Raw genomic sequence first — 18,914 nt, forward strand, 5'->3', positions numbered from 1 at the left:
TGCGCGGCCTCCGCGGCGCTGTGCGCGGGGGCAGCGGTTGCGGAGCTCTAGGCGTTGCTGTGATACCAGTCTCTTCTGCTGGTGCCAGACGCTGTTGTCACAGGGAGACTACTGGGCGCCGCCTCTGAAGAGACGTCATTAACAATCGGCCCGGTCCTCAGCCTCGAGGAACCCATTGGCAGCTATAAGATTCCTGCTACGCTTAAAAAAACCCTGACATCCCCACAGCTCCTGCCGTCTTTGCAGGGAAAGTGTGGAAACACAGCCAACTTGCTCTGTAAGGAGACAAGCACCTGTAACACCCAGAAAGAGTTACCCCTCTTTTATTATTTCTTCTATCAATGGTGATTTATTCAGGCGCTGGATTAAATTCCCTAAAAAAGAGAGTATTTTTTTCTCTGTGCTTTTTAATGTTGTGTCTACAGCTGGGGTTACCAGCACTTGCCGGGCTAAGTAATAAAAGCCTTGGTGCTGGTACAGAGGAGAGCACTGGGGGAAGGTCCTGCTCTTCATCTGATGGGGAGGCAGGGGGAACTGCCTCCACACAGGCAAGGTCCAGTGCCCTGCACTGGTCACTGTTTCTCACCCAAGCGTGTGGAAGTGGCATGTCCCCAGTGGTCACACCACCAGGACGGCAGCTCACCAGGCAGCATTGCAAGTGACTAGCACTGTCCCTGCATGTGCTCAGCTTGGCTTGCTACCTATCTGTTGGGACTTGCCACTGCCAGCAGGAGAACAGCTTTAGGTTCAGCTTCTTCCCCCTACGGCTACATCTGCTGGGCTTTCTGAATTCTGAAGGAATCTCTCTCACCCATGCATGACTGATCCCATGCAGCAGAATGGGGCAAAGCTTCTGAGACATCCATTCCCAAATACCAGGCTTACAGCCTTTCTGAGAGACCTGGTACCCTGGGGTCATGGGTAGAAAAACAATAATAAAACTCTGCCTCTTTCAGGAAAGTACATGCAGCTATGCAAAATATTTATAATACTGACAGCCAGGAAGTAAGCTTCAACACCAGGTGTGAAGTTGTCCAGGCTGCCTAATTGCTAGCTTGTTTCCTGGCTCTGTTTTAAAACTGCTTTTAATTAATCCTCTTCATGACAATGTCCAGGGTTTTTGTTTTAATGACAGTTGCCTCCGAAGACAGCTCCCAAGAGAGCAGCACGGATTTGGGGAACCTTCCACTAAAAATAGAACTCCAATAATAAAAAAAAATTCACCATGAGGGTGATTAAGCACTGCAACACATTGCCAACAAAGGTCTGTAAAATCTCCTTCTGCAGAGATACTCCCAGCTTGGCTGAGCAAGACCTTCAATACTGACCCAACTTCAAAGTTAGACGTGCTTTGAGTGGATGGTTGGGCTAGTTGATCTCTACCTATCCCTTCCAGTGAACATTTTTCCATGATTCATCAGGCTTTGAACCCTCAAGTACCCTTGGATGCTCTCAGTGCTACATTGCGGGGTCTGGGATGCATGCATTTACGTTCATAAAACACAAACTGCTGCCTTGGGGAACCGTAGCACAGCATCCACCATCAGGACCTTGGAAACACAAAAAAACCCTGTTAGGGACACAGGGCTACCACAGAGTCAGGAGGAGACCCACGGCTGCACAGCGCAAAGGAGGCCACTCTGTGGCAGATGGATGTAACCCCAAGCAATGCGGATGTGAGCCATGTCTTGCCATTTAGCCTCAGGGTTAGGGACCATTCCCGACTCTTTGAGCAGTAAGGCTGTGCATACAAGAGCTGAAGGAAAAGACGCGCAGTCAGTGTAATGTAAAAAACCTGGAAGAAGTGAACTACAACTTAAAGGAAGTGTTGCTGAGTGTGGTCTAACTGAATCCATGGCACAGTCCAAAATGCCAACAGGGCTACCATGCTAGTTATGTAAACGATTTTAAACTTTTCTAGTCTTGAACACAGGCAGTGTTGCATTCAGTTAATGAGCTGTTATGGCACTTAATAACATTATTAATTATTAAGTATAATTAATAATTTTTTTAATTAATAAATAAATAAATTTAATTGAATAAGACAGTAAAAAAATACCCTACCTAGCACTGAACTGGAAGTTTGAGGTGACAGTTTCATTACAGTGAAAGGAAAAGAGAAAAAATTGATAGGAAGGCATATGCTTTAAACTCAGACAAGATTATTTTCTTTAGGAAGACCTAGTTACTATGCCAATTCAGAAAATATCCAGAAGAATCAAGCTGTTCTTTATGAAACAAACTGCAGTTTCTTTCATGAACCTAAGAACTAACTACAATGGGATATTTAGGAAAAGCATGTCTCCTTTAAATCAAGATAATAAGTAAGTATTTACATACAGTCACCCATAAAAGCATAGGGAACCAAGAGAGCCTAGTTGCTTTCCCACCCTTTTCAAGCACTCATTTAAATGAGAGGTGATACAAGGTGTAATAACATAGCCTTTATTGATGCCACTGGAAAGCAGACATTTTAAAGCAACTAATTTTTCATAAACAGGAAATAAAATTTTACTTCCTATGATCTAATTACAGAAAATCTGTTTAAGTCACTAATATAAAAAAAAAATTAAAAAAAGTGTCTGCAAACTTCATAATGTAGTACCGTGAAGAAGTCCTAAGTAACTGTATTTTCTATGACAAAGGGAGAAATGAAACAGATTTGTATGGACAGAAGTCAATACTATAAAACATTAAATGTATGTTCTAAGGAATTCTGATGATTTGTGAGCTCATCAGTTCTTGAGGATGGCTAAAGAAGTAGATCCTAGCAGGATCAAACCCTGTATATTTACACTCATAGGTGTAAAAGTAATATTGCCAGTTAATTGAAATACACATTTTCAGTATTGTTCTCAAAATTAATGAAGTCTAGAAGCTAAATATTATGTTCAGGTGTGCACATCTGAAATAAAGTACTTCTTGCATCCTGTCTAATTAAGGCAAAGTATGTTATCTTTTGAAAATACCTTGTATATAGTTTCTGCATAAAAATATGAAATAAAAAATAAAAATATATATATATATATATATATAATGGAACACTGTTATGTATGGTCCAGCAGAATAAGGCACAAAAAGTAAATAGAATGCAAAAGCATATATAAAAGTTAATGTGTTATCTTGAGTGGAATATAGCAAATTTCAAGTAGTTCTGAGTATGCTCATTTCTTGCAATAGGAATACATATATAAGTACTTCATGCTAAGCCTGATGTACAAAGATTCATAATGTAAGCATAATCTATCAGAAGTAGGTCATTTGTACTGTGACTGTATTTAGAAATCTGATACTTTTCAAACCATCTAAGACAAGGCTCCTTAATGAAACGACTTGGCCTGAAATCCAAGCATGAATTTTTCCACAAGGCAAAGTATGTTGTTTTCTTGCCCAAGTCACTTGACTTGGGCAAGTTTTGTCTGCATGCTTAATATGAAGGTTAATACTTCCATTAATATAGATGAAAATACATGCCCCTAAAGTTGGACAAATTTGCACAGTTTGTTTTTGCAGGTATTCACAAGCAAATTTTCTTGCTGTAAAATTCCACAGAGATTACTGTGCAGAATGGCCCACCTGCATCAGTCCAACTGCATTATCAGGGTCAGAAACCTTTTGGTCAGCTGGTATTTAATTTAGTTTGGAATTATGGTCTGTTTATCAACAAATAAACATACGTGTAGGGAGAACAGAGAATCTTAAGTTATTTTGATTTGATAGATGGCATACATCATCATTTGTTGTCTGACTGCAGCCTCAAAGCAGCCCTCCTCCCCCAAGTAATATACGTAAGATTTTCACAAAGGAAGGGGAGAGCTGATGAAGTCTTTACTTCCTTCCCAAAGTTTCAGCTAGTTTCTTCAGTCTTTTCTTCAGCTCTAGAGGAAACTTCTCATAGCACTTTTTGCAGACAGGTTTCATATCAAACTCAACAAATTTATTCCTAAAATGACAAAGCAAAAACCAGAAAAAGTTTTAGCAGCAGCAATAGTGAAAATATATTTTTTTTTAAGTATCCTATTAAAGATGCACAGGAAAAAAATTACAGCTGCAATTTATACATATCTATTAAGTTACTTTTACAAGATTATACACTGTAGACAGCAATTACAATACCCTGTTGAGTAAGTCATGTAGTTTGTACCCAAATGTCCATATTTATTAACCGTGTCATTTAAAAAGCCTTTCAAACCTAACTGTAGAGCTAAACAGACTAAACCTAAGATAATGGAATAACAAATTAATATTTCAGGTTGCAGTTGTGTGAAAAGAATTTTGGTTTTGATTGCCATGAATTCATGTAAACACTTAAAATAGAAGCATCCTTAGCACTGACCAAAGAAGAAAGGAGTAGAGGTGGTGGTGAGAAGGAAAAAAAGTTTACAAACAGATTGGCTTTTTCTTTTTCTGCTTCTCTTTATCCCTTGCTTCACGTTCGCGTTTGGCAAGTCGTCGCTTAAATTCATCTGGCATTTTCTCGTAACAGTGTTTGCAGACAGGTTTTAGGTCAATTTCAACAAACTTATCCCTTTAGAGTTAAACACAGAAAAAATAAAGGACAGAAAAGAAGAGTTAAGACGACTAACTGAAGAAAGACCTGAACAGACAGGTGAAAGAGATGTAAATTAGTAAGTGGAGCAAGAGGAAGAAAGATGCATGTATTTCTTAATGCTGCTTATTTGTTTTTCATACCATAGCAGTTACACTGTAGCAACATCTACACATGGAAGATAACCACTGATCTGGTTTAAAGGGATCACACATTGATAAACTTACTTGAGTGTTAACTTAGTGTTGCAAGTTGAACAAGCAAAACAGTTCACACACCATGCCTTATTCAGAGCAGACACAACTAGGGTGATGAGAGAAAAAACCAAATCATTAGTGTTACAGAAACAAAAAAGCTAGGTAAAAATTTTAAGCTCACATTTGTGAGGCATGAAGAACAGTCATTCGATTCTTGTATCAAGTATTAAGGACCATAACAGTAATGTGGCAAGACTAGGTAGGCACATGTGGGTGTAGTGCAGTAGGACTGTGAAGCATTGATGAAGCTGTCTCTGAGACAAGACCCATTTAACAGCCACCTGTTTCTTGCTTCCACTTCATCTCATAGCATGCTGGCCTCAGGCAGCTGTTCTATGAGGCCACGTTTCCAACTTAATCAGGAAAACGTCTTCAGCTGAAGAGTAATCCAGCAAAATTGTGTTTGTTTCATTCTGTTTCATTGCTCAGACCCAGTTCAGATTGCACTATCACCACCAGCAGCACTTGCCCAGCCAAAGAAAACAATGTGAAGCCAGCAGTAACGATATCGCTGGCAAATCAGCACTAGCAAGGTGAAAAAACATTATGAACTCATGGGATAAATTACCTGATCAGGATAAACTTGGATGTATTTTTATTCTTTGCTTTGGAGAGAAAGTAACTAACTCAGTCTGTTCTCTGTTCTTCTTCTCTTTCCATATACCTTCCCAGTTTTTCCTGCCAAAATTTGCCTCTCTTCTTAATCTAAGTTAGAGGATGCAGGACAATGGTTTTCTCATAAACCCCTGTATTTTTTCAACAACAAACAGAACCAGAGAATTGTCACGCAGAGCTTCTTTCCTGCACTATGGGGCAAGAATGTCCGCACATCCACAGATGCATAGTTAATTCACTGCTTGTCAAAATAATACCAGTCAGATGAAAGTCCTCGTTCCCAAGCAACCTCTGTAATACCGTCAATAGACACTCTCCTGAAAAACTCCTGCCACAGAAGTTTGTTTCATCAGACAGAGAGAGAATATTGGATACTCATAATTTGTGATGGCAGTGTCAAATTTGTGTGCATAAACAAAAGAAGAAATGCAACTGAAGATGTACATTGAAAATAAAGAAATTATTGTATTACACTATATTCTGTTCAGTTCAGAGACCAAAACAAACAACACGGGTATCAGATTGTATGGTGAAAGGTCAGAACATACAGAGATGTAGTTATCAGACAAAGCTGAATTTATTAATTCACCTCAAGTTCCAGTTCTACTCATTCTAGCAGAATATTGCTGAAGAGGAGGACACAGTTTCCTCTAAAGCGTTCTGGATTGTCATTCTGCAGGTATGGTCCAGTCCGGAAAACGTTGGGAAAGCACATCTCTGGAATGTAGGTCTCACCCTATAGTTACATGACTATAGACTAGTTTATGTCTGGTTTTATATGTTAGAGGCTTCTTCCTTGCCCACTTTGCTAATGGCTTTGGCTTAGGTGAGGCTAACATTGGTATTGTAGTATTTACTTTGGGCAGGGGTAACTAGGAACATAATGTTGCATTATTTCAGGCAGAATAATTTGCTTTTGGCATTTTATCATAGCTGGTTGTCAAAAAAAACCCCACCAACTCAACTGCTCCCCAAAGAAAAAAAAGCAAAAACCCAAACAAAACCCCCAACAAAAAAACTAAAAAAACCAACAACCAAGCAATAAAAACCCAAACAAACTTAAACCACTTGCTTCCAGTTCTGCCTTTGCAGGACACATCTATCCAAGTATGATCTTTCCTGGTTTTGTGACATTATCATCAGCCTAGATTTTCAAAACACAGGTGCCTGCAATAGATGGGTAAATATCTCTAGGAACCAAACTGACATAATGGGAACTAGGCACTTTAAAAAAGAAAACAAAACCTTAAGAGTGCCCACCCATGTCTTTCAATATCTAAATACTTTTTCAAATTTGGTTCTTGGTTCATGATCCCTAAATTCATTTAAGGAGATGCCTGTGCAGTCATTCTCACCCTTGCATGTGTTCTTTTTTGAAGTTGGTGGGGCAGGAAGCTGCTTCTGTGCATCTCCCAGCATCCCTGGCCTTTGAACATCACTAAGGGGTTTCCAGTTGACCACAAGTCTCTTCAGCAACTGGGTGGTCTACCACCATAAAACACTTGCTGTAAGGTTTACTTGCCATTTGGTCTCTGACTAATCAGCTCTAACCTAATTTCTGATCAAGAGAATGGCTGGTTTTGTTTTAAGAAGAACAATCAAGGATTCAACAGGGGGCTCCTTTCCCCTTACTTCCACTTTTAAAGAGATCTTTCATCAGAAAGTAACATTAAGGAAATAGTTAGAAAAGTGCTTACCATCTCCCTCAATTACACGATTGCAATGGAAACAAACATCACCAAATAGCTGAAGAAGACAGAAAAGTAACAAATTTTTAATGTAATTACTTTACCGAGGTTAACTTTTCAGACTAACAAAATAACTGTATTTAAGCTGATGGGCACAGTAGCTTTCCTATTTATTTTAGTAAAATAAAGAGATTGATGGCAAGTCTGGTTTGGTTTTCCAAGTATGTTTTGCATCATCTCATCACAAGAAGTCTTTATAATATTAAAGATGAAAACATTTGTTTACCTGTTTGATCCTCTGTAAATATGATTTTGTTTTGAATTTGAAATGCAGTTGACATACAGCAGTTGGTGTCACATACACACCATTACTAATCAGCCAATTTAACATTTAGACTTACATGCATGACTAGAACAATATATTGCTCTTTCTGGCAAAAACTGTAAGAAATGTTATTTTATTGGAGAGAAAAAAAAAAAAAAAAAAAAAAAAAGGAAAACTGAGGCCAGAAATTATTCATTCTATTTCCAGGCTTAACATTTGTCCATGATATAACAACTCAGAGGTGCCAAAAATGTCACGTATTTTCTCTAACTGTAGTAGTTAACCTAGTAAAAGACATCTACTCTACATACAGCTCGTTTGGTATATGTGCTTGCCCCATCACGGCTGCAACACTATTGCTACTAATGTCATGGCATTTATTGTCCACAAGTATGCCAGCAACATTTCAATCATCTACCCTTCATCACTGAGAAATTAAAGAGTCCATCTGTAATTAGCAGATGCCTTACAACTCCCAAATGTAACCCTTACTCTTGTATTTATTTAAGGGAAGAGGTGGACGTGACACTGCGCAGATGGCTTCCAAATAAAAAAAGTCTACGCATCATGGTGCTGGACTACGCAATCAAGGGGGTCTGGACAGAGATGATGGTACCAAGACACAGAACTCCTACATAAATGCAAGTGGTCACTAGGTGGTGTCCTCTGACAAATTTGGTGTTTGCAGTCTTCAGCAACCTAATGAATGAGCTGGATGGTGACGGTCATCCTGGAGTAGCAGCTGTAGAAAAAAACATGCTACTCGCTAGGGCCTCCTCTTAAACTGCAGCTACTGAGTGGCAAATCTTAAGCTTCTTGGGAATGACTGGGTGTCATTAGCTGCTCTGATCTCACAGACATGTAAATAACAGCTCTATTTAAGTACCACTAAGCTCGAAGAACAACTCAATAGTGATTGTCCTGGCTAGCCTTTGTGAAATACCTGCAGTTTTCATTCTCAATACCAGACCAATGCACGGAGAAACCTATACAAATTAACTGCAACAGAACATCTGCTAACTGACATTACACCCACAGGTGCCTGTAAAAAAACAGAAGAACATTCACGGTTTTCCATCTCTATCTAATAAAACCAATTAATGAGTTTACCAATCAACTCAGTTTTTAAAAATATGCAACCTTACCTGATTGTAGTGGGTTTCACAATACGCCAAGCCTTTTCTCTCATAATGGCGATGACCCAGGAATGGCTTTTCACATTTTGCACAAACAAAATGCTACAAAAAAATTTACATACATTGTTTTGGATTATTTGGAAGTAATGGCATTTTTTCTGGAAAGCAAACCAACCAAACCCAGTACTGAACATGACTGAAGTCTACTGAGATAGCTCTGCCATCTTGAAAAGGAGAGTTAAAACTATTTTGTTTCTACATTTAGACCATAAAATAATGTTCCTTTTAACATCTTCAACATTTCGATCCAAAAGTTACCACCCCCACCCCAAAACAAATGAATTGATTCTCATATGTTATCAATGATCAGAGTGAAGAGATATTAAGTAATCTGCACCATTATTATACTCTTGTGAAGAAAGCATTTGCTGGAGGAGATTTTCAGAACAACAGGAGGAATAAACTGTTTATCTTTCTAACTTAAATGGAAGATGTGGAACTACATCTTGCACGTGGCCTTCAAATATGAACTCACACAAAGTGCTTTAGAGAGATTTACACGGCAGGTGACTTCGGAAGACCTAAGGGTATTACGATGCTCAGTAACATTATGGTTGCCACTGAATTTCACTGCCTTTCCAGAGGTACTGCTTTGCACTCTGAAATCTTATTTTGTAAGGACCTCACAGTGCCTCCTTTGATTACTGATCTTAGTTTCACAGTCAAAGCTCTCTGTAAGGTAAGATGTAACTCCTATTTCACAGTGGAAGACCAGTCACAATAAGGTTGAAGACAGGATTAGCAGAAGATATTTAATGATTTAATAAAAAAAGCATACTTTGCTAATCCTTTCATTGAAATTGATCAACAAAATCACAGACAAGTATGTTAATGTTTACATCTGTATAAGGCGATATGCTTCATCTGATTTTACCTCCACATGCCATTGTTTGCCCATAGCATTCACCACACGGCCTTCAATTGGTCTTCTACATGCCCCACAGATGGGGACACCCATTTTGTCATGGCAGGGTAAGCAGTATAATTCTCCCTTCAACTCACGAGCATCAGCAGTAAGTTCCTTCCTGTTCAGAAGTTAATGAATTGAGAGCATGAATAAAGGCACTGAACAATGTCAACTCTTGAGAGTTTCTGAAAAGAAAAAAATATTTTTTGGCATTTATTTTAGAAATTGTATTTGTACTGCAGTAATGTAGCTGCATCAGATATGACATAGTTCAACATATCTGATCACAGTGAACTGAGAACAGGCTGCTAAGCAAGATGCACTAAGTCCCTCTGAAAACAGCTACTGAGCTATTGTCATTCTGCGTTCTGGTTACGTAGCACGAATGACTGTATGCAAGTTCTAGACATATTTGGTTTATATTCTGGCACTCACATCACCAGTTTATTTTAGATTTGCATAACTGAAACTAAAATGTAGTCCTCTACGTCTAGGTACATTTTCCTTGTTGTACCAAACTTCAGAGAAAGAAAACTATGGACTCACAGGAGTTAGCTATGTTTATTCACTGCCAACTGAGGAATCTCACATACCCTACTTTTTTTTTGCATGGCTAAAATACTGAGACCAGCTAAACTTTAAAAACGACTGCACTCACTAATACTTTTAACTGGTTGCCGCTGACATAACATTACATGTTGTTATTCAAATCAGCCTTTGTTACGGCTCTGAAATGGTAGCTTCCTTTGCACCAGAAATAAAAAACTAAGAATCCACACTATATCCTACAATGATTCATGTTCTGTGCATCCGTGCAGGATGTAGAAATGTGCAGCTTCATGTACTGTAGTTGCAGAAGCTGACAAAATGAGGTGGGAGAAAGCTGCTAAGAAAAAAGATAGGCTTCAAAAGGAGAGAACAGTCTCTTTTTGCATGCCACTCAACTAAAAAGAAGTAACATAGGCAAGAAGGTAGCTCAAGCAGCCAAGGAGGACCATTTTTCTTCCCCTAGTAGCAGAATAAAAAAGTATCATTTCACTGCTACAGAAACTGTTATCTGGGTCCATACTTGATATTTTGTAAGGTACCATCTTGTCCTGCAGAGCCCAATCTTTACTCCCCAACAGGTCAGCTGCTGTTTGAACTCAAACCATCCCAAAAGCAGTAACACACATCTGGCTGCACGGCACCTAAAACCCCACCCGTCTTGCCAGCTGTACAGGACGGGTTTTCATTTTAAGATGTAAATTGATGAAACAAATAAACCCAGCATTTTCCTGTTTTCCTTTGCAGAACTCAAGTTACCCGCAGTTTGCACAGTTGAAATGATCAGGGTGATAAGGATCATTTTTGAATATGAGAGGCTGTTCATCAATAATGGCGTGACACTTCTGGCAAATGTACTTTCCCAGGCCTCTGGCTTTTTCCCTGTTATGGCAAGGACGGCAGAGATGTCTGAAACAGCATAAAAAAAGAGAGGTAAGTACTGGTATCAGGTACCACAGTGCAAAATATAAACCAAAAAATCTATTAGAACCTCATTTCAATGAGCCCTATTTGGATGGAAAATAAGTCTTTAAAGCAATTTCCTTGCTAGGCAACCCAAGATTAGAAGAGGCAGGATGATAATTTTATTTTCTGTCACCACAGCAGTATCGTTTCTTCAGCTTATTTGAGCTTAAGCTGTGTTTTACTCTCAAAATCGTAGAAATTCAGTTTAGAAGCTGGACGAGCACACAGGTCCTAATTCTGCAGGTAACACTGTATATCATATTATACATATGGAGCCAATGGCCATAGAATCCACTTGTAAAACATTCTTTTGATCACAGCTGGTAAAAATATCCTACTCTGTGAGGGATCCCACTGAACTTAAAGCACTTATTAATAAATAAGGTGCTAAATTAAACCAAAATTGGAAAGCCAAGTTGGAAAAAGAAAGTAAAATTTTCTATTAAAAAAATTAAGACAGTGCTTCTGAGTCTGAATGTTTTCTCTCCTATTATGTTTTCCAATGGCCCCAAAACGTCACCGGGTAGAGAACATGTTTACCAAGAAGCCTGGTGTTGAAGTAGGTAAACTGTTAATATATTAATTATATTATAATTATATAGAATAATATAAAATAACTATATTATAATAATTATATTAAGTGTATGTTTAAAATACTCATTCTTCGTTTTGTGATGCACTCTTAGACCTTTTCACTACAGAAGATGCTTCAGTTGTTCCACCTCAGCTGGAAAACTTTAGGAACCAAAACCTCTCAGTACCCCCTCTTAGTTCATTTTATTCATGATCAGTTAACCGAAGGGTGAAGACCTACCTGCCAGCATTCTTGACAAATCCAATATCAGCCAGTACTTGTTGGCAGATATCACAGCAGAAGCACTCTGGATGCCAGCTATTGTTCATAGCTTTAATAACACGACCAATAATGAACTCACCTGTAAGAAACACAGCACCAGGATGTAAAATACCATGCTAGGCAAAGTTAAAAGCAACCCACAACCAAATTGCTACAATGACATCATCATCCTCTCTCTCCCCCCCCAAATCTGGCATGATACATGGCTTTCAGTATCACTGCTCTGGTTCTAAACTCTGGAATGTGGGTTTGTTTCAGGTTTTTTTTTGCTAGGGGTCAGGAGAAAATGTCCTTCTAGTGGAGGACCTTCTGTTCTTTACATACAAGCCCTTCTAGATACACAGTCCACCTTCTCTCTGTAACCATCCTTTTTAAGTCCCCTCCCTGGTTTTACTTCTCTGTTCTCAAGCTGTTTATTTAATACAGCTTTCTTGTGTCCTAATCATCTTTCTCCTCCTTTTCTTTAAGATGACAATTTTATTTTGCAATGTACATAGTAGTGGTTTCTACTCCACTAGGACCAAGCCTTGAAGGGGCTCTATATTCAAAGCACGCAGAACTGAGCTTGCGTGGCTGTGGACCTCCTAAAAAACCCCTCCCGTGGAGTCAGAACACAAAGCTGCAGTGAAGCAGCAGGTCAGTCAGTCCAATGCACACAACTTCTGACCTAACACAAGCGGTCCTGTCCTGTGAGTCATTAAAAAAAAAAGCACGAGAACTACTGCATGCATGGTGTGACTGTGCGGGGCAGGCAGCGGAGCCATGTCCAGCACACACACGGTTTAGTTGTTCTCTATGCGGACGTTGTGGCCAAGGCCCCTGAGCAGTGCAAAGGCTCTGCTTCAAATGTGCTGCAAGCTCAGCTTCCCGGTGCCGTGAGGGGCTGAGTCCTGGCTTTGGAGAATGTACAACTCCAACAGCTGCCAAAGGAGAGCGGTCGGGCAGGTAACCAGTGCAGACAATAACTGGTGTTCCCATGAAGTCATAGCTTTTCAAGAACAAAACCCAATGGACTCCAGAAATGTCAGGAATGCTCGAGGCCACATCGCTGACAACAGCCCCATCGATTCTGGCTGTGCTTACTAAATCCAGGCAGTGACAAAGCCCAGCTCTGCACAGGACCTTGATGAGGTTTTAAGGGAGCTGGCACTACAAGCAGCCAGGGCAGAAGTGGGAGCTATGCCAGCTGGGTAGGAGAAATCCTACCCAGGCAACATAGCTCCTCAGAAACGGCCACGGACCCATTCCTTCCTCTTCCCCTGCTTGTTCACATCTGCAGCCTTGAATTCAAAGGTCCATAACATCTGCTTCTCTCTCCCTCAGTGTTCAGTCCCTCCTTCCACATGAGGAAAAGCCTCACTGATCAAACTGAAAACCATAGCAACTTGTCGAGGTGCTACAGAAACACACGAGAGCTTCCAGACCAGTTTAAGCAATAGCCAAGTAATGACTTCCCAGTCCTGCCCGAGCATGATGTGTCACACACAGGGGGAAAAAAAACCCATCCAAATGATTACTGCACATCAGACACCCAAGCATTTACATCAGCAGTGGCAAATAAAAAGCAGCCCTCAGTGTGATGTTTGGTGGACATTAGACGCTGAAGCCTTAAAGATATTTGTTTCACAAATACAACAGGGGACCAGCTGACCATCATTTGATTATAACACTAGATGATGAAGACTGTCCCCTCTTGTATGGAGTAGGACAGCATGAGTGGGTTACAACAGTCAAAGCAGATGATAAAGATTTGTTGCAGGGTTTCAGCTGCATGAGAAGGGCCAAATACGAGCACATGCAGATGTACTGATATATATAATTAGGAATCATGAATGGTCTGTTCATTGGATCATTGGATCAACAGCTAAACTACTCACTCAAATAATGCAAACTTTTTTTTTTTTTTTAATACTATTGTTTGATGACCTTCAGGAAAAGCAGCTACCCAGATTCTCTGAAGTCTAGTACATTCTGGAAGTTCAGACACCCAGATGCACAGTGCCACCTCCCAGAGAACACATACAAGGGTTGCTCATCTTCCCCCAGTGATGTTCCCATTTGTGAACAGTGTGAAGTGTTTCACCTCGATGTAAGACTTACCACATTGATGGCAGCAAGGGGCAAAAAGCATTTGAAAATCATGTTCGCAGTACTTTCTCCCTTCAAACTGCAAATGGAAAAAAACCCTGAGCATTAGAGGGACGAGGATCATGCCCTTAACATAAATGCTGTAACACACCAGTTTGTTTCCAGATGCAATTAGATAGTAAAATGTGAGGGGCTGCACAAAAAAACCAGACCATGTGCTAGGCATTAAATCCACCCACCTTAATTCAGCTACTAATTAGCACGTAGCGTTAACAGCACATCATTCCTCTAATACTGCTGAGACTGTAAGGCATTTTCTGTCATGCCTTTACATCACAACAGACATCTGAATGTTGACAGACTGCTGAAACTGATGCAACTAAGTAAATTCTGGGCAGGAAATTAGCTAACAAAAACCTTTCCAGGGGGAAGCATTTTCCCTGGATCCATTTGATCCCTCCTCCACTCTACATTTCCTGCAAGAATGACCCAGCATACCAGAGGAAGTAAGTACCGGGGGAGGAACAGCACCCAGGGACAGAAATCTTTGTAATTTATGGAGCAGTACAGCCCAAACATGAAGGGAAATAAGGCTTTTGCATTGTGATGCTTATTTCATAGAACCATAGAATCATTTAGGTTAGAAAAGACCCTTAAGATCATAAATTCCAAGTTTTAAGGAACAAAGTTCACTACATAGACCAGGTGAAACAGGGAACCGATCTTAGGGGATTTGAATCTGAATTTTATCACAGTTAGGAGAAGTTCAGATGCAGTTCAAGCTCAGGTAGAAAAAAAAAAAAGAAAGAAAAAAAATTCTACAACACTGCATTAGTGACTTAGCCAAAGAATATGTAAAAACATGTAGGCAAGTATGTCCTGAAATGAAGGCAAATGTTTAGATACCTTCAGGCACGTCATTACTAGACACAAATGCCAACTAGCATGTCAAAACCAGACAGACAATATTAGGAATGCTATAAAATGTTTGGATTTGAACGTCTCAGTTTATAACAGTGGGAAAAGGGGGATAGCAGGAAACCCCACTCCTTTCTTTTTACTGGTTCTAAGACAAAAAAAGCAATAGTGTAAAATAGGACCCACAAATTAAGTTTGATGCATGGACAGAAAATACAGCAATGTGCTTCAAGATTTCCTGTTTTATACTATGAAATTCCAAGGTTCAAATACAATATAAGTACAGTAATTACTCATGCAACAGCCAGGATGGGGATCTAATGAAACACTCTAGAAGTCACTGCGTAATTGAGCTCAGAAACTTAATTCCTGTGCCCAACATGAATTGCCCTTGCTAAAACCAGAAAGACATGTGCTCAATACAGACTTTTTCAGAATTCTCTGCTAGCAATTTATCAAGTGTTTTTCCAGTGTAATACTCTAAAACAGATGATGTTCTTAATTGGAGCTTTTTTTAAAGAAAAAAATTGAGAGACAGAGGGCTATTACTTTCTCAAAGAGTAATGGAAATTACTGGTTCATCGTGAATCGTGCTTGCTTCCTGCTGGTTAAAATCCTTTTTAAATTGAAAAAAATCCAAAAGCTTCCTGTTTTGTGTAAACAGGTGATCCAATGGGAGATGCTTAGGTTTGCTTGGATTTCAGAGCCACCACATGTTGATCTAGGTGTACCAAACAGGTTTTGTTCCCTTCTGGTTTGCATCCCACAGGTTGGTTGCTATTCAGTCTCATTTATATTTTCAGCCTTCTTGGCTCATTTGTGCTTCTTTTTGTGGATGACCCAGCAGTTCATCCATTGGAGGAAGCCTTGACCTTCTGTAACAAATCCCACAGTACATTTTAAAAGCAAGGTAATTTGACTGTTGTATGCTGGACGGCCATGAGTTAAATGGCTCTGCACAGAACATTTCACCATGACATAACCTCCAGCTGATCTCCAGGTTTTTAGCTAACTTAGTGGAAAGACATGCACAAACCCCAAGTCTTTAAAGACCGTTTCTCCGAGGCAGTTTCTGGTAAAGCCCGTTTTAAGAAAACACTCCAGGTGCAACTGGAATGGAAACAAATCTGACAAGCGCATTGCAGCTGCACCTTCCTTTAATCTTCCTAGAGTATATTACAAACATCTTAGAAAAAAAACCCAAACTGAAAGGAAGTCCCTCTCATTTAGGATACAAAAGTCACATGCTATTCCATTTTATTATTTGAGATAATAATAATAATAACAACAATAATAGATACAGATTCCTCCAATTATGGCTCTTGTGAGTAATCCATAAGGATTCTGCTGCATTTCTTCTGTTGTGGGATGCACTGCCCTAAGCCCTTCCATCTCCCCCACCTCAGAACAGTGCAGAGCAGGTCGGGCTGCTTCTGAAAGCACCCAGCAAGAGGCTTTTAATGAACAGCTGGACCACGGGTAGGATTCATCTCTCCTAACCTCCCCTGCCTGAAGGTGAGGTGCCCACAGTCCCCAGTGGGAGATGGGGCAACCTCACTAAGGAGGAGCCATCCTTGGACCCACGAGTAATGTGGGTTGGAGGAAATGCTCAATGACTGATTACGGTGGTATCAATCTGTCCTTCTGAGCACACTGCCACTGAAGCGCTCCATCCAAACCAGATGTTCTGCTATCAGTATAGGACTGTACACTGCTACCTATTGCAAGACTCTGCAACAGCAGCTGTAGGGAATACATGGCTTCCAGATGGTGGAGTAAAAGCAGACCAGAATTACTACCACTTCACACCTGACAGCAAAGCATGGTGAGTTGGAAAACTGCTGGCACATGCTTTTGCTAATTTCTGGTTAGGTTGAGCGCATAAGAAAACATGCTAAACTGATGTGATGATATTGAGCAAACTGGAACACAAATATAACCTAGCAGGTCTTAAACCCACAGTTCCTGTACAGGATTAAGCACACAGCTCTCACTTACACCCTTATGCAACAAGGCCAACACTAGCTGGTTACAAATCCATACTACCATTTCTAACAGGCTCACAAAGACATCAACAAAATTCCTGCTGTGCTGTGCAGACTCCAGGCTGTGGATGGGCACTGCTCTGGCGTGAAGCTGCTTGTGCCTGCAGGCAGCTCATCTCTGGTGCCAGACCACAGCAAGCTGTGCTGCTCAGGGTCCTTGCAGGCAGCCTGGAGACACGTCCTGCGGTACACGAGACCTGCATTGGCCTGACCAGTTCAGCTCCCACCCATGGAACACAGTGTAAAAGCTTATCATGGCAGCATTTGACAGCAAATGTGATAAGCGGCTTAATGACTAACTGGAGGAACTCTGCAAGGCTTGCAATAGGCAGGGGAAGAATAGTTGACTTCCCGATTGCTAAGACCTGCAAATCATTTCTAAGAAACACTATCTTAGCTAAACCAGGCACAGAATAAACACAACCTTATGCTGGGCGACTCACAATGCCTGTGTTTACCCACAGGGAACCTGCTCAGAAAAACATGTTACCCAGCCATACCTCCAAACACAGAATCACGGGAAGGTCAGGGTTGGAAGGCACCTCTGCAGATCACCCAGTCCAAGCCCCTGCTACAGCAGGGTCACCCACAGCAGGTTGCACAGAGTCGTGTCCAGGTGGGTTTTGAATGTCCCCAGAGAAGGAGACTGCACAGCCCCTCTGGGCAGCCTGTCCCAGGGCTCCGTCACCCTCAAGGTGTTTTTCCTCACGTTCAGGTGGAACTCCCTGTGTTGCAGTTTGTGCCCGTTGCCCCTTGTCCTGTCACTGGGCACCACTGAAAAGAGCCTGGCCCCATCCTCTATGCACCCATCCTCTCAAAGAGCACATGAAGCCGGTCAGAGGAAGATACACTTTTCGCCCATCTTCTCCAGTCACTTTTCCTTGACAATGATACAGATCATCTCAAGTCCTCAGAACACTGTCAGCCATCTCCTGAGCACTGGCCAGCCTAAGACCACCCTCCACCTGCTCAGGGCTGTCCCTCTCTCTCCCCAAAATGCTGTCACCCCAGTACATTCTCATCTCTAGTATCGATGTGCCAAATGAAAGAAGAGCAAGCTGTGCCCTTGTCTGCTCTTCTCCCTGAGCAACACCACCAGAAAACATGTTGAAGTTTCCACTGCAATCATCTCACTGGCCACCTCAGTGCTAAGTGAGTCTTTCTGGCAGCATGGGACAGTCATGGACACCCTAAAGGGTGTGGAGACAGAGGGAGACGGCCCTGCCAAAGATTGCTTTCAATCCCAGTTGAAACAGCCCCAAAGGCATGGATATCCGCTGACCTCTCCATGCTCTAGAAGCCATCCAGGACAAGCCAGTATAGATGGGGAGGAAGGCTGGGTAAGATTTATGAGCCATGACCTGAAGGCTGTCAGACCGCTTAAACAGACCAAAAAGTACCTCTCTTCCACAGCAGCAGACAGACTCACTGGTGTGGAGAGAAACTGCAACATTTTGTGGTGGACACTAAAAGGGCCAGTGGCAGAAGGGTGATGTGAAGTTCAAGCCACACACAAGTCTTTACGTATTAATGTAACCCTCAGCACAATTACTTTACCTTTATAATAGCTGTGGTAAAAAGTGTCTATTCTCAACTGAAACTTTCCACTTTCTATGTAACACCTCTCAAGAAAAATGTCTCTACTCAGCCTGAAAAAACCCTAGCAATGTTAACCAAAACCTGTTATCGAGCGTTGGAACAGGCTATCCAGGGAAGTGGTGGAGTTACCAGCCCAGGAGGTATTTAAAAGATGTGTAGATGTAGCAGTTAGGGACGTGGTTTAGTTGTGGACTTGGCAGTGCTACGTTAATGGTTGGACTCAGTGTCTTAAAAGGTCTTTTCCAACTTGAATGATTCTATTATTCTACGTTTTAGTACATGGGGCTATTTTCATTCCCAGGACAATGTACTGACACTCACTTCTGACTTACTGCCTTTAATAGGGAGCATCACTTTGC

The 18,914-nt window shown here is 40.9% G+C and overlaps 1 protein-coding gene across 7 annotated transcripts in view; it reads right to left on the reverse strand.

Moving 5' to 3' along the window:
• Positions 1–2,424: 2,424 nt before the first annotated feature.
• Positions 2,425–18,914, reverse strand: part of LIMS1 (LIM zinc finger domain containing 1) — a 76,386-nt gene continuing 59,896 nt past the window's right edge. For 5 of the 7 annotated variants that reach the window (XM_040584639.1, XM_040584638.1, XM_040584640.1 and 2 more), the window contains exons 3-10: positions 14,006–14,072; positions 11,864–11,984; positions 10,843–10,992; positions 9,505–9,655; positions 8,580–8,672; positions 7,119–7,167; positions 4,777–4,852; positions 4,336–4,528 (exon numbers count right to left, since the gene is read on the reverse strand). In XM_040584639.1, coding sequence (XP_040440573.1) covers positions 4,381–4,528; positions 4,777–4,852; positions 7,119–7,167; positions 8,580–8,672; positions 9,505–9,655; positions 10,843–10,992; positions 11,864–11,984; positions 14,006–14,072 — 855 coding nt within the window. In that variant the 3' untranslated portion in view covers positions 4,336–4,380. Of the gene's footprint in view, positions 3,944–4,335; positions 4,529–4,776; positions 4,853–7,118; positions 7,168–8,579; positions 8,673–9,504; positions 9,656–10,842; positions 10,993–11,863; positions 11,985–14,005; positions 14,073–18,914 lie in introns of those variants that run through there. The other 2 variants (XM_040584636.1, XM_040584642.1) reach the window with 1 other exon arrangement.

This window comes from Falco naumanni, chromosome 2 (assembly GCF_017639655.2).
Source record: "Falco naumanni isolate bFalNau1 chromosome 2, bFalNau1.pat, whole genome shotgun sequence".
Classification (NCBI taxonomy): domain Eukaryota; kingdom Metazoa; phylum Chordata; class Aves; order Falconiformes; family Falconidae; genus Falco; species Falco naumanni.